This window comes from Diadema antillarum, unplaced genomic scaffold (genome assembly GCF_040938485.1).
Source record: "Diadema antillarum isolate AM-2024a unplaced genomic scaffold, OU_Dant_1.0 scf00000006, whole genome shotgun sequence".
In the NCBI taxonomy this organism is placed as follows: domain Eukaryota; kingdom Metazoa; phylum Echinodermata; class Echinoidea; order Diadematoida; family Diadematidae; genus Diadema; species Diadema antillarum.
The window spans coordinates 1210226-1225812 of NW_027270895.1; the positions used below are offsets into that span (position 1 = coordinate 1210226).

Sequence of the window (15587 nt, forward strand, 5' to 3'; positions counted from 1 at the left end):
TATATTTGTTATCTATTTCTGTCATACACATTTTCTGTCGCATACTTTATCTGTTTATCTGCTTATCTATTTCTGCTGTACACAATATCTTTCTTTATATCAAATCATATCTCATCTGTTATATATCAATATGTCCTTCTGGCATGTACATCTTACATGTCTTCCTTCTGTCCTTCCACTTGTTTATTTATCTGTCACTCTATTTGTCTATCTGTCAATTCTTATCTGTTTTCCTATATCTGTCATACACATTTTCCTATGTACTGTGGCCATGGGATCTTTTTTTGTCACTCAATCTATGATCAAACCACTCAGTCGTCCCGACACATCGTTCCTCTGGTTCATGAGTCCGTGGCGATCCATCAAATACATGATCTGCCATCGCCTCAAAATGCTGCTGTGCAAGCTCGTTGTTTTCTGCCTTGTGACTTTCTTCCTTGCCCTCTTCATCTATGAATCCCCCGGCTACACCGTCAAGAAAATCCTTGGGGCATAATGCTTGTTTGGAATCGCTACAAAGGGCTCTGAAAGTACTCTTATTTATAAGCAGGATTGGATGTGCTGCGTGATTTAACTCAGTCATTCCCATGGGCAACTGACCACCACAAAATCTTATTGACATTTTGACTTGATTATCTGAAAGAGTTAATTGATGAGAGTCCAGCAGCTCCACCAATGCATTCAAAACAATTGATTAGGAATTGACAACCAAAAAAGCCTATCTATACTTTGCCTGACACAAGACAAATAAAACTGTATGCAAGCGGGATTTCAAGGTAGAAATTGTATCTGTTTGGAATGAGTTCAGTGAAAACCTTGAGCCAAGGTTCTTAACAGGGGGAAAAACCCTATTTGATTTAAATACCATTATAGAAAACCGGTATATTCTAGGAATTTGATATGAAGAGTTTGTTTGCAAAAACCGATAGTCCATTTTTTAAGATTTTGAAGTACGATCTCTGTCATAAAGTACAAAATAATACCTTCTAACTCTTTATGTGCCACGTTCGCACGTCCGACTCAGTCGACGGCGTGCCAACTTTGCATATTTTGCTCAACAAACAAAGCCGCCAAAACCGATCGATAAACCGCTAATCACTGCTAATCCCGAGGCACAATGAAAGCGTTTCTTTTGTTCCTCTCATATACGGCTTGCATTCTATGTGGTGATTGACTATCAAGGGGTGTTCCCAACTAGATTTGCTCGTACATTCTAAGTTTCTGTCATGGTTTTATGTGCAAAAGTCATGCCTTTACAGTAATGTAGCAACTGGTCATTCAAACGAAAAATTGAAAATAGATTCGTCATACAATTTATATCGAAACAAAGCTTGGCATTCGTCTTTAAGTTTGCTTACTATTATGCCCATCTTAACAGTTTAAATTTGTAGAAGTTATACAAATTGGAAAAACAGAATTCTTTCTCAAAGCATGACTACCTTCGTGTCTCAGATAAACGTGGCACACAGGGGGTTTCCACCATGGCACAGAAAGAGCTAAATGATATATTGGTCACTACATATCAAGGTACGTTTTTGAAGTTATGGTCAAAAGAAGGAAAATTTTTCTTATTATTCTCTTTATTTTTCTTGACCTTTAATCGCAAATATCTCCATTTGGCAAATATGGACTTATCGGTTTTTGCAAACAAACTCTTCATATTCTGTGAAGCTCTCAACAATCTGTGGACATTCATTTTCATATCAAGCTTATCAGTTGCCCATTTCAGGTTTTTGTGCTTTGTGAAAGCTGCTTTTATTGCAGTTGCCATGGAAACAACTCCAGGACTCACATCTCATTGATTGCTATAGGTTGTTGCTGCCACAGAAACTGCAATACAGCAGCAACTTGTCATTGCTAGAAAGAGCTTTACAAAATGGAACCCTGATGTTTCACATGTAATCTAAGCCTGTGAGAGAGTTGTGTATGCAGATTTTTGGATGTCTCTCCAATTGATTTTTGTAATTTTGCAATGAAGTTCATCTCATTTGCAGCTTGGAGAAAAAAAAAATTTACATCATTTGTTGTCATCGAGGAAGATGGGAGTAGACAGGCCTGTTGCTGAAGAGATTTTTCTTCTCTCAGGTTTTGCAACTTTTACAAAACTCCCAGACTTCCTCAAATTGTCATTATTATGAAATACATAGCACATTAGTGAGGCGAACTATCAAAGGTGTCACTAACTTTCTAACTACACATATTTGCTGTTTTTGTTTCTTTCACTGATTTTGGGGAATGTGTTTATGCTTTGTGTTGTTTTTTGGTGGGTTTTTATTTTATATTCATGTTTTACTATGTGATAGCCGGTGGCCGGTGTTACATGGCCTCTAACATGCTCATTGTATTTGTACTGGTCACGGTGAAATTTTGACTAATCTGCCATGAATTTTTATTTAGCAGTTCCGCAATTTGGGATAAGCTGATGACATTAAAAGATATCTTGATTCGAGAGAAAGTTTATTTATTGCCTGTGCCTTCATTTTCATCAATAGTGACATCAAATATTAGAAAAAGAAAGAGAAAATAATTGATCTTGGAATATTGATAGCAAACCAAATTGCATTGTTATTCTCAAAGCTCATTCAGTCAGTTTGTGCATATTATGTTAAGATTTGAGTTCCGAGACCTTCATACGGTAGAATGTTAGAAAAAATAAAAACAACCCATAAAAACAACCCATATAGAACTTGCAGGAAAAAGAGCAAGCCACATCATTGCTAAAGCCTCATTTAGTTTTATGTGCGTGCATTTAGATTTAAAGCAAAATATATAAAAGAGAGAGGAAAAAGAAAGATGCAATTGAGTTTATAGAAAAATGAGGATTTTAAAACCACAGGTAACATCTCTTGCAAGCTCTTAAATATCTGTATTTAGATATGAACATGGCATAGTAGTGGATATAGCAACCTAATGTTTTGTTACTTGTAATAACTGGCACCAAACTGCACCCCTGTGCTGTTGGCTCTCTGTATGTTGCGCACCATTCTCCTATCTGTGTGTCTTTCCCTACACTCTCCCCCTCCCCCACCACCAAACAGCCGACCCGATACATCCTTTATCTGGTTCCTCAATCCGTGGAAGTCCATCCGATACATTGTCTGCACCCGCCTTAAGTGGCTGCTCATCAAATTGGCACTCGTCTCGCTCCTTGTAATTTTCCTGGCTCTCTTCATCTACGCATCACCAGGCTACACTGTGAAGAAGATTCTTGGAGCCTAGACGCATACTTGCAATGATAATCTTGAGTTGCCAATTTCAGTATTGTATATGATGCCACAGAACAGCAATTGTATGTCACATATTTTTGTTGATAGTTGCCATGTTTGTTGTAATGCCCATCATATCTGATAAAACATATTACTATTCATTTACTTTTGGTCACAATCGAGTGTTATTATTCGATGACCAACCCACATAAATATGAATATAATAGTAAGTTATAGTACTATAGTACTAAACTTAAAAGCTTCCTACAAAGTCCGATTGCTGAAAATCAAAATGTAAAAACTCTTTTTCTTTAAAGACTCTAGAAAGTGCAATGACCTGGAGCAGGACAAAAGAAGCACTGGTTGTGCAGTATGGCAGTCCAGTGGTGTTGTTTGTGTATTTTGGGATTGGTTGTCATCTGTCATTTCTTTTGTCGGCAGATAATTGTTCCCTGCTCGCACAGTGTCTACCGTTTACTTCACGTTTGATGTGAACAATTGATTGAAGTCTTAGTTGTGATGTCCACATGTGTAAATTCAATGACTCACATGATGTTGCAATCTAACATTATGTTGATGTGATTGAGTTCACGTTTGTTCAGTGCACTTTTAAATTTGTGTCATCTAATTCTCTCTCTTTTGTGCTAATTGTGTGATGATTGTTACTTTGTAGCACTGAAATGGATATAAATTGTAAAAGTGACTATCACATTGGTTGTAATTCATTCCTTCTCACTAGATTTATATTTCATATTAATCTTCTTTGTCTTTGCCTATTGGGTCTTTTAAAGTACTCTGTCTTGTCAAAGCTAGGCTGAATATTTTGTAAGTTATATAGCATGGTCTTTCAGCTGGAGTGCAAATACAAGTTAGCCACTTTTATTTAAATATGTTTCTGCAAGTCTTTCTTCCTCTGATCAGTGTACAGCCCAAAGCTTATAATATGTTGGGGCGTGGCTCTGTAGTCCATGTATGCTGATTACATTTGAATGATAACTGTTCAGGGGTCCGTTTCATAAAACTTGTCATCAGTGACAAGTTGTCACAGATGTGACAAGCTCCTGAAATCCTCGCATCTGATTGGCTGAGAGGAAATTTGTCATAGAAATGTGGCAGTTGTCACCGATGACAAGTTTTATGAAACGGGCCCCAGATCTGTTTAAGACCCCTTAGAATGATTGTAAACATTATGCAATCATGCTAAGACTAAAATTATTGTATAAAACAAGGAGGGCAAAAGGGAAAAGTTGCCAGTATGCATTTATGCACGTCATAATGCTTAAAAACGTATGGTATAATTAATGTATGCCATAATCATTGCCAAGAAAGGATTAAACATAATTATGACCTGTTACACAATGTTCTTTATGCCTTTCTGCTTTGTTTTGTTTTCTTGACAATTTTATGGGCATGATCTCAGATGCATTCATGAGCTTCTGGCATCAGATAATTTGTGCCATAGGGTACACAGATCAAAGCAGTGAATATAGTGTGACCATTAGTTGTAAAAACAATTTTGAGAAGTTTGTCTTAGCCATCTGGGGATGTTATGATAGTATACAGAACAAAACAAAGTATGACATGAAAGCATGGCTTTAGACAAAATATAACAGTCAAGCAACTTGGGTGAACTTTGTTCTTGGTTTTGTGGACTGTCAAGACATTAACTTCAACTTTACTTTTTTTTCCTTGACAAAATGGTTGTGAAAAGGTATTCACACATTTTTTTTTTAATTCATGTGTGCATTAAATGCAGAAAAACATAAGCTTAGCAAAAATGGGACATACTTGATGTGACTGTAAATCTCATCTTTCCCACTTACAAATCAATATAAGAAGTACCCTTTCTTAATATTTATCCACGGATATTTATGTCAAGAGCATGGTACTGTGTACTTAGGCTTGCCTTTCTTGTTCGTGAGCTGTTGATGTTCATTTCCAATACACATGTAGAATGACATTGTGTTTATTTTATTTCAAGTGATAGACTGCTTCCTAACAAAAAAATGGCAATTTTATTTTGGTAGAGATGACTTTTGTAAAATGTTCTATTGATAACAAACATTACCGTTTCAGGCAGAATACTCGATATGATTTGATGTCCTATGACGTATACTCAGCATTATTCATAATCAAATATGATAATCAAAATGATAATGCCTTCCGTTAATGTACATAATATATAGGGTCAAATAAAAATCATTCATACCTGTATTTCATTTTTGTGGCCATTTTTACAATTATTTCAGGCATACCCCATCTTTATATTACATGTGTCCTATCTATCACATACACGTACAGTACTATTGGAAGTGTTGATCATCGAAAACATAATGTACATCTTATGAGAATTGCAATTGATGTACACATACATGTATATTTGGAGTGAATATCCAGCATATAATGCTTCAAGGTAAATATTTCATTCACATGATCATGTTATACGAGTTTTATAAATATTTACTATTAGTATTATCCCATGAAGTAGTTTTAACCCATTGAAGGCTAGCCCCAAGTTTACTCAGTCATGTGCCTATTGGAAACAAGTGTTATAACAAAATTGGCCTATCCTTAATTGGTTAACAGGCAAGATACAGTTCTATGAAACCTGTTAATAAGCAGTAAGAAGCTGAAATGATCAGCATGTCACAACAGATTCAGTATTTACATCTGCCTCAAAATGAAATGACTTCAATACTCAGCTCATTTTGGTACAAAGCCACTCTCTGTCAAGAACAAAGAAAAAACAGTGCTAAAAAACATGCATATCTGATCGATTCAGATAGCTTTGTGGATGATTCCTATTAATGGTAAGTGATCTTTCTGATGGAGTGATGATTATTTCTATGATACCATCAATACTAATATATTTTAACCTATCCAGATTTCATTGAGTACAGGCTACCCAGCACAAATCACGTGAATATTCAGAACCTTCCTTTACTGAAAATGGGAGATTACGTGTTACAGTAATAATTATTGTGTATAGTATGAGGGGAAATTTAGATCGTGAATTTCATCAAGCTCCTGGTATAACAGAGGTATTTTGGAAAGTTGCAATATGTATTTCTTGTTTCTATTTATACGTAATCAAATTTATGCCAGATTAACATGATTCTGTATATATTGTAACAGTAAGTGATGTATATATTTCCTGTATGTCTATAAGAAATCACTCAGCCAGTCTTCTGAACATAATTTTTAGAGGGTGATTCCAGTATTTTGATTAACCAGGTGTGAGATAGATTGATAGGCCTACCCAGCCCAGTGAGGCCGTTTGGTCTTCAAGGACATATATTGATAACACACACAGATATACAATATACACATCCAATCTGTAGTCGGCAAAATGGAATTGTAAATTTGGTCGTTCAACTCAAATAATTTCTATTTGATTCATTCAACTCAGATTTACAGATGATTGTAATTGTCCATATTTGCAGTCTTAAAGACTCAGCAGCTTCATGTTTCTATTAGGTATATTTTGTTTTCATAAATCTCAAGAGCTTCTGTATTCATTCAGTTGGTGCATCAAATGAAGATTATTTCATGTAACTCTATCAGAAGTATTGTGCAAATATTGTTACACTGTACACTGATGCCATGTGCCTTGTACTGTAAATTGGGATAAATATATGGAAAAAGAAATAAATGTTTATTTATAACAGCCAATATTTTGTCCTTGGAATTAATCCTGCAATGGTGGGTGTGATTTGGTTGTGACTGATTCAAGTTGGGTCAGAAATGTCACCTCTGTTTTATAGAAAGAAATATATGTGTATACATATAAATATATGTAACATATAAACTTAACTGCATGCCTTTGAACATGCCATCACTATCCATTTCATTTTGTATATACTTTGATGAAGTGAGCGTCGAATTGCACATAGTGTCATTTTGTGTGCCATTGAAAATTACTGCCTTTATTATCATATGTATGCTATTGCTTCTAAAAGTAATGATCAGGGACCCGTTTCATAAAACTTGTCATCAGTGACAAGTTGTCATAACTGTGACAAGCTACTGAAATCCTTGAATCTGATTGCAGGGAATAATTTTCCTGGTATCGCATCGCAATTTGCTATGTATTTTTACACCACTGCTTCACAAACCAACTTTTGTATAGCATTTTTCTTCCATAGAAGTGTACAGGATACCATGTGAAATATTGTTCCTCAGCTGAAATTGCTAATCAAATTTGAGTTTGAAGATTATTCCCTGGATTGGCTGAGAGCAAATTTGTCATAGAAATGTGGCAGTTGTCACTGATGACAAGTTTTATGAAACGGACCTCAGATGTTTCTCCTATGTTTATCTTATGTCTCTCTATTGCAGCTTAATAGTTTAATTTGATTAACATACTTTCATGTTGCAGGTTTCTCTCCTTCCATTCTATTTGGAGCATGCTTTGAGCTGTTTTCCATCTTTAGCTAAAGCTATTTTCTTGTCAGATTCCTTAAAATTATCCGCAGTGTCAACATGGTACAGTCGATACTCACCATGAAATAAGCAGACCCTCAAAACTGAGAAAGAAAACTGTCTTTCATTGTATGAAATGTTTTATCATTAATAGCAACAGAAAAGATTGGAAATAAAACAAATCAACAAAGAAAATTCTGCCAACAGACCCCCACCAAAAAAAGAAAAACACACACAATAACAACAACAAAAAGAGAGCTTTTTTAAAATGGTATTCTATTGTATATCAGAGGCCAAAATGTGTTTTTTACTTTGAAAATAATGAGATTTTGCTATATCATATGCATTGTTATATAATGCAACATCAGAGCTATTTATGCTCTGTATCGAACTCAATACATGCTGTGTTCTATCTCTCCTGTGTACAGGTAAAATTGTGTGGCAGTCATGGGTTGTCGTTGTGAACTAATTCTATTAACCTGTCTCCATCATTTTGTGAAAGAATACATGCTGGAAGGACACGAGGAATGATTCTTTGTGGACCTTTTTGATTGTTTTTCTATGTAATGCAGTCTTGCGCTAGACAGGACTACCAAAAGTATGTCAAATAGAAGTACATAATGTCTTCCTTATAGATGCTTCGTTTGACTGTTCTCTCCATAAGTAGGATTACATGCAGTAACCAGTAGGTGATGTTAGTTCTAATCCCAGGCTGATTCCTTCTTTTTTTTCACTTTACCTGAATAATGCCTGGCAGGACAGATCTTACAGAGAGTAACTAAAAAGAAAGTTATACCTACTCTCAGTCCACAAAATGGATTATCTTCATTCATATATGTTTTCTTCCTGCCTACATGTTTAAAGTCAGTCATGAAAATCTACGAAGAATGTCTGCCTTAGTTTGTTTTCCATTCTGCCTCAAGCACTTTGGAATATATTGAATCTTTTCCAGCTGTGGTTAATATATTGCAGAGTTCATGAATATTGTCTGGGATTGTACGGATTAGAATGTATCTGGACTATGTTTTATGTGATGGTTTTCATTATGTCTGTGAGATAGTGCAGGATTTCATATTTCACTTTACGAGCCTCATCGACTTCATCATTCACCCAATCATTTTCTAATCGACGTTTTGATTTTCTTCATTCCCATCTATTCATTCATCTCCCTTCATGCTTCCCACATTGAACGCTGCCCATTTCATACGATGCTTTGATGTGTGTATGTTGTGATTAACCTCTAATAGTCGACCAGATGGATCAGTCGGGTGGTTTACTAACCCCCTGAGAAACCTGTACTATGGCATTTGGAAGCAATACAAGTGGACTCTTCTGAAGTTACTAATAGTTGCTCTCCTGGTCCTCTTTGTTGCCTTGGCGATCTACGCCATGCCTGGCCTGACAATTGAGAAGATTTTTAGTGGCTAGTTATAATGGCATGCTGAGATCCATGGTAAATACCATATTTTGCAGTGTTCATTTATTTATCCTTTTGTGTATGTGTGTGTGTGTGTGTGTGTGTGAGCCGTTTTTCTAGTAGATTTTGTTTGTTTGTTTGATTTTGGCTTTTGGTAATATGCTTCCATGTTTTGGACTGTGAGTGAATAGTAACAGATAGCATTTGAAGTGGAACTGCTAGCACACAAAATTTGCATAAGCAAATGAATTCACATTGTTTATGTCTGCACGTACGTGTCTGTTGAATGATGCATCAGACTTATTTGCAAGGAACCCAATTAAATATCAGGCTTATTCTGACAGGATTTATTCTTACAGTAATCTTTTGAAGTACATGTATAACAAGATCAAAATCTCTTAAGCACTCATATCAATACCTGATCTGGCAGAAAGCTGTATTTCAATGTATGTGTTTGTGTGTGTGCCATAAATGACATTACATGTTTTACAGAGATTTCTTCATTATTTTTGACTAAATGAATTCATACAATATAATGTTGAAAAGTGACTTGAAAGACTGAAATTTTGGGAAGGTAATTAATTATAGGCCCTTATCCATTGTTGTTTTTATTTTAAGCTAGTGCAATTTCACTAGTGGTTAATGAAAACACAGACAAGTGTAAATACTTGTACACTATGTGTGTAAATGGATTCATGTTTCATTTTGTCATTTGCAGTTGTTGCTGTTTCAAATATCAGATTTCACAATCGTGTATGTTAGTTTGTATGTGTGTATCTCTATGTGTGTGTGTGTGTGTGTGTGTTAAGTTGCTGCTCGAAATGTTTGTAGTGCTCACAATCGTAAGTAATGTTTCTCTATGCACTTTGTATGTGTGTAATTTGGATTTTCAATCATATTTTCCATGAGTAAACATGTTAATACATGTATAGAGAAATTGCATTGATATCAATCATATACACATAAATGCATGCATATATACCAACTGCTGACATAAAACAAGACACACTCAGATATGGATAATACGTATATATACATATATAACATATAATTGAAAGAACAAATTTATTAATTTTTTCCTTCTAAAAACAAAATTTTTGTGAATATCATTTGTTAGTTCATAATAATTATGATATTATTAGAGTTGACATATTTTTTCTATGAATATACTCATAATATGAAAATCTTTGATTCGTCACAATAAAGTTGCAATTTATTATAAGTTAAAACACAAAATATATTACATTTCTTAAAAGCATGCACATCCATAAGAAATCTTTTCCTGAATCTACACACAATACAAGGCAACACAAAAGAACATAGTGCACAATACTTTATGTAGTATCCAACATTCTGCTGTGCTTGATCGAATTTACCACTAAAGTTTGCATATGCAGTGACTGATGGCCCTACCACTATCAGGCAAGTATGTTATATTCTTTCTTTTGCATATCCTTTCAATTAGTGAGGAAATGTGCAATTCCAGAAAAAATATATATATAACTTTCACCAAAATAAAGGAAAAATTAGAATACAGTAACAAAGTTTCTGATGATCTTATTTCCTTATGTCATATATTGCTGATGATCATCATTCATTTTTTTTTTTTTTGGTTAATGAGCCAAGGCTGACCAAATGAAAGCAAATATGTCACAAACTAAGAATGTTAAAGTTTTAGTTAAGTGATATAAAATACTTCCATGAACTGTTCAGAGTATAATTAACCCCTTGTGAATCTCTTTCAAACAAACACCTTTCTGTTTTCATTTAGATGATTTGATGGCAGATCATTTAACCGGTCGTTTTCCTTTAACTCCGTCCGTAGCTTAACCCTATAAAGCCCAAGGGGGGGGGGGGGGCACAATGTGCCCCCCCTACCATATTTTTGTTTGCTGCTCCTACACCCTTTACCCGATTTCAACCAAATTTGGTGACTTTTCCTAAAATCTTATTGCGCACATTTTGATGTATAATTTAGCTATGTCCAATATTGCTGGTTGCCATGGCAACCATAAACTGCCAACCATGTTCGTCAGGTTTTGCATGATTTTCTGTTCCAATTTCAGTTAACAGTATAATAATGGATGAAATGGGGTTTTTCTTGGCTTGTAATTTGCTGAAGGACCAAAGGGTGAAGGAATTATGGTTGTGAATTATCATGAAATGGTTTTCTTATTATTTCCTTTGTTTTCTATATCACATAGGCATCAAACAATAGATATAATAGAAATAATCAAAAATACAGCATTTTCCAAAGACTACCCTTTTATTTTGTGTTATCTTCACACAAGTTTTGCCTGTAATATCATTTGTTTATCATATTATCAATCTACAAACTCAAAATTACAATATTTTGGAAATATGAAATGCAATACCAATATATGTATCTATTCCAAGCAATACATCATAGGTTTTATATATTTCTTTATATTGCAATGAAAAGCGCCCCCATGTGTTGACCTTGAGAAATTTGAACCATAACAAATAGTGAAGGTTGACTTGCTTTTGCTTTTAGGTAAATATGAAAATGATTGATATAAAATAAAAAGATATATACTTGGGATAAAGAAATAAACAGAAAAAACACGATTTTAGCATATTTCCTATGTATTTCTTTATATTTTGGTAAATAGCGCCCTCTGTGGATGACCTTGAGAAATTTCAAATGTTGGGTCATGTAGAGTACAAGTTGCTCTACCCATGTGCCAAATATAACGGTCATACATCATATAATAAAGAAGTTCTATAGGGGGGGGGGGCACAATGTGCCCCCCCCCCCCCCCCCTTGGGCCTGGAAGGGGTCAAAATAGCTTGGGCTTTATAGGGTTAAAAGAGCAGGTGTCTTTTGTTAATTTCTTTAACTGCCCTCAACTAGTGTATATGTTTGTATGTTTTGTTTTGTTTTTTCCTTTCCAAGCATTCGAAACTCTGAGAAAACGTGACGGGGAAAGAACAAGCACACTTGGATACAGTATAACGCTTGACCAAGAAACACTGCAATACAATGATAACGAAACATCGAGTACAAGTGATGGACCTTCTATTCATAAGTCTCGCCAACTAATCACATGTCTGTATTCATCCTTTCCTTTAATGTTTTTTTTTTTTATCGCAGTCCCAATTTCCCTGATCATGTCTATATTTCTTTCTCCTCTTAAATCTTGTATCTTTCCTGTTTTCTTCATGAATCATGTTTTTGACGGCACGTTTTCTGTGCACTCTGAAGGTACTTCTATTATTTCAGTAATTTATCTTAGACGAATAAAATTGTTTATGGTTATCAGGATTGTTGACATCAAAGTTGTTCATAATTATATTCGTGTTCCTACAAAGCTGATATGCATCAATAGTTTGTATCAAATATAATATTTTGTATCAAATATACTATTTTATTATCTATGTACATGTATATGATAAAAGCCATGATGTGTAGCAATGGAAACGCTAATACTATGTGCCTGTAGATATGAGTATATTATTTTTTTTTTTAGAATTCAGATTAAGATTAATAACTATTTATCAGTAGACACTCTCTGGGATTGTGAATATCCAGAAGTCATCCGTGTCTGGAAACACTTCTAGAGCATATGGTTTTCAGAGAAGTACTGATTCTTTTATTATTCTATCAGAAGAATATTACGAAGTACACGTGTATAGTGACGAAGAGATCCGGAAAAGAGAGATGATAGTGTTACTAAAAAAAAAAGAGAGAGAAAAAAGGAAACTTAGGTTTACGAAAGTTTTCTGAGCGAAACAGATCCGACACCAGATTGGTACCAGTAGGTGATTATCTTATGAATAATTTGTTCAGAAGCGGTTAGCATACGACGAACGTGTAACATTTAATACATAATTATTTGAGAAAACAAGCTGTTTAGTAGATAATCGTTCTGATATATGTACTTCACAACAGTAGTTTTCCGGGAAATGTGTATTACCTACAGAATGGTGTTTAAGAAATAAACGGATAGGACTGGAGACTTTATACTTCATATTTAACTTTATACGTCAGTTGTAAGTATACAAGATGATACGTGTAGCGGACAAACAGCAATAATGCACATTTATATGCCAAACCACCGTCCTTTATTCTTCTACATAAATTCTTTCAAATCAAGGGGCTAATTCTCTTTTTACATCCCTTCACAGAACCGCGCATATATTACTTCATATTTTGCTATGAAAAGCTCAAGAGTTGCCTTCCTTTCTACACGCACTCGAACAGCGCATACCCCTGCCAAAACCTAAGGGTCACTACAGCTACGGATCGCTAACTAAAGCTATAATCACCTTCTTTATAATCACAACAGACCTTCCCTCAATTTTCATCAAAATCCGTTCATTATATACATTTCCGAGTTATATTAACGTACAAATAAGCAGGCAAAGAAATGCTATTGGAAACGCAATCCGTGGTGAAGATCATTTTGTAATTGTAAAATCGTGAACAAAATTTCAATTCTCATTTACAAATGGTGATTAATCCTTTTATAAGTAGCATATTGAAATGCTCTTCTCTCTTTTGTCAGAGAGAAAAGCAGCCTGCACTTTCAGGTGTCATGAAAAAGAAATTGTTTGAAATAAACCGCCTAATATCGATCGGTGTAGAATTAACCCTGGTGATAATAGAGGTAAAGGTCCCAGGGATTAAATTATCGTCCAATACATTCAAATCTGTATTTAGTATAGGACGTCCGCTAGAGCCACCCAAATGGAAGAAATACAGCATGTATACATATTTCTTTTATTAAATAAAGACAATTTCAGCAACTGAAAATGATTGGAATATTAGCGTGGCATAGCGCCATTAAGTGAATGCTGTATGGAAATTTCATAGTTTTGTTGTATTTTAAAAGACATTTTTTAGTAGTGCATTATATATGAAAATGAGCATTTTTTTTTTTGATAGACACTTGTACCCTGCTTTTCTGATCACATAAACCTTTAGCGAGGATGTCTGGTTGACATTGAACATTTTTATCCTGGTGCATCTTTTGTGCTTTGTATAGTTCGTTATTATTTAGCCCAAGTTTTTCTTGTGCAATAAACTAGATATATTTTTCGTGGAATACTGTCGACATGTGCTTGTATTTAGTTCTGAGAGCTATTAGCGCTTGTGCCATTTGTTATCACACAATGAGTGTTGGAGAAAGGGATAATAATAATAGTAATAATAATTGTTTTGGATATAAACTCCAAATTTTATTGTCCAAGAATGGAAATTCATTTTGCCGAATTGATCGTGGGCCCGGCAGCCACTGAGCAGCGCCAGATCGACGTTGCTCTAACCTTTTCAACTGTTGAACGGCAAACAAGATAGTAGCAACTCCCATCTTTTAACGTCTTTTGGTATGACGCGGCCGGGGTTTGAACCCACGACCTCCCGATTGTGAGGGCAGCCGCTCTACTCACTGAGCCAAAACATCGGTGTTGGAAGTATGGGGAGAGAATGGTCAACTGGAGATAATTATGGCGTGAGCTTGTGAGTTTGTTGTGCTGTGTTGTGCAGGTACACGTATACGGTAATTATGTTTATATGTGGGTATGCATGTGTGTATAATAATATACATGTATATACATATATATAACGAGAGTAAAGAAGAGGCGGTAGACGTTGCTTTTGAATCCTCACAATTTGATTTTTACTTCCGAGCTTTAGGGCTCTGCCCATTGAAAATCAAATAGTGAGGATTCAAAAGCAACGTCTACCACCTCTTCTTTACTCTCGTTATACAACACTACTATGAGATGCGACGGCCCAGGGGTTTAGCAGCTGAAGATACACGTCTCACACTATATATATATATATATATATATATATATATATGTATATATATATATATTGAAACAAGGAAGGAAAAATTGACCAGAAACAATTGTAATAATAAATAGCGAAAACTTTGAGCAAAGAAAATGGGTTTTCATCGGGATTCGAACCCGAGACCTCCGGATTACTAGACCGGTGCTCTACCGACTGAGCTATTGAAAGCCCTAGATCGGTGTTCGTCCCAAACCCTTAACTCTCTTTGCTCGTGTGGTCAGAAGCTATAGTGTGTGTATGTGTGCCACACACACACACACATTAACCTGACATAAACCCAAATGATGTAAATCAACTTTGGAATAAATGTGAGGGATCGCCGAAGCGATGCAGCTTTTTGTAATATATTTTGAAACAAGGAAAGAAAAACTGACCTGAAACAATTGTAATAATAGATAGCAAAAACTTTGAGCAAAGAAAATGGGTTTTCATCGGGATTCGAACCCGGGTTTGGGACGAACACCGATCTAGGGCTTTCAATAGCTCAGTCGGTAGAGCACCAGTCTAGTAATCCGGAGGTCTCGGGTTCGAATCCCGATGAAAACCCATTTTCTTTGCTCAAAGTTTTCGCTATATATATATATATATATATATATATATATATATATATATATAATTATAATGTATATAGTATATATATATATATATATATATATATAACATTATGTATATAGTATGTATATTACATTATGTATATGTATATTAATTGTATCGTGCAAAG

At 35.0% G+C, this 15587-nt stretch overlaps 1 protein-coding gene and 1 non-coding gene across 2 annotated transcripts in view; one reads left to right on the forward strand and one right to left on the reverse strand.

Moving 5' to 3' along the window:
- Positions 1–1970, forward strand: part of LOC139715629 (otoferlin-like) — a 141286-nt gene extending 139316 nt beyond the window's left edge. The window contains exon 46 of the mRNA XM_071627189.1: positions 316–1970. Within this exon, the coding sequence (XP_071483290.1) occupies positions 316–496 (181 nt within the window). The 3' untranslated portion in view covers positions 497–1970. The remainder of the gene's footprint in view (positions 1–315) is intronic.
- A 12991-nt stretch (positions 1971–14961) lies between these two features.
- Trnat-agu (transfer RNA threonine (anticodon AGU)) lies at positions 14962–15035 on the reverse strand. Its single transcript has one exon. It is a non-coding gene; the product is annotated as a tRNA-Thr (tRNA).
- Between the last annotated feature and the right edge of the window lie 552 nt (positions 15036–15587).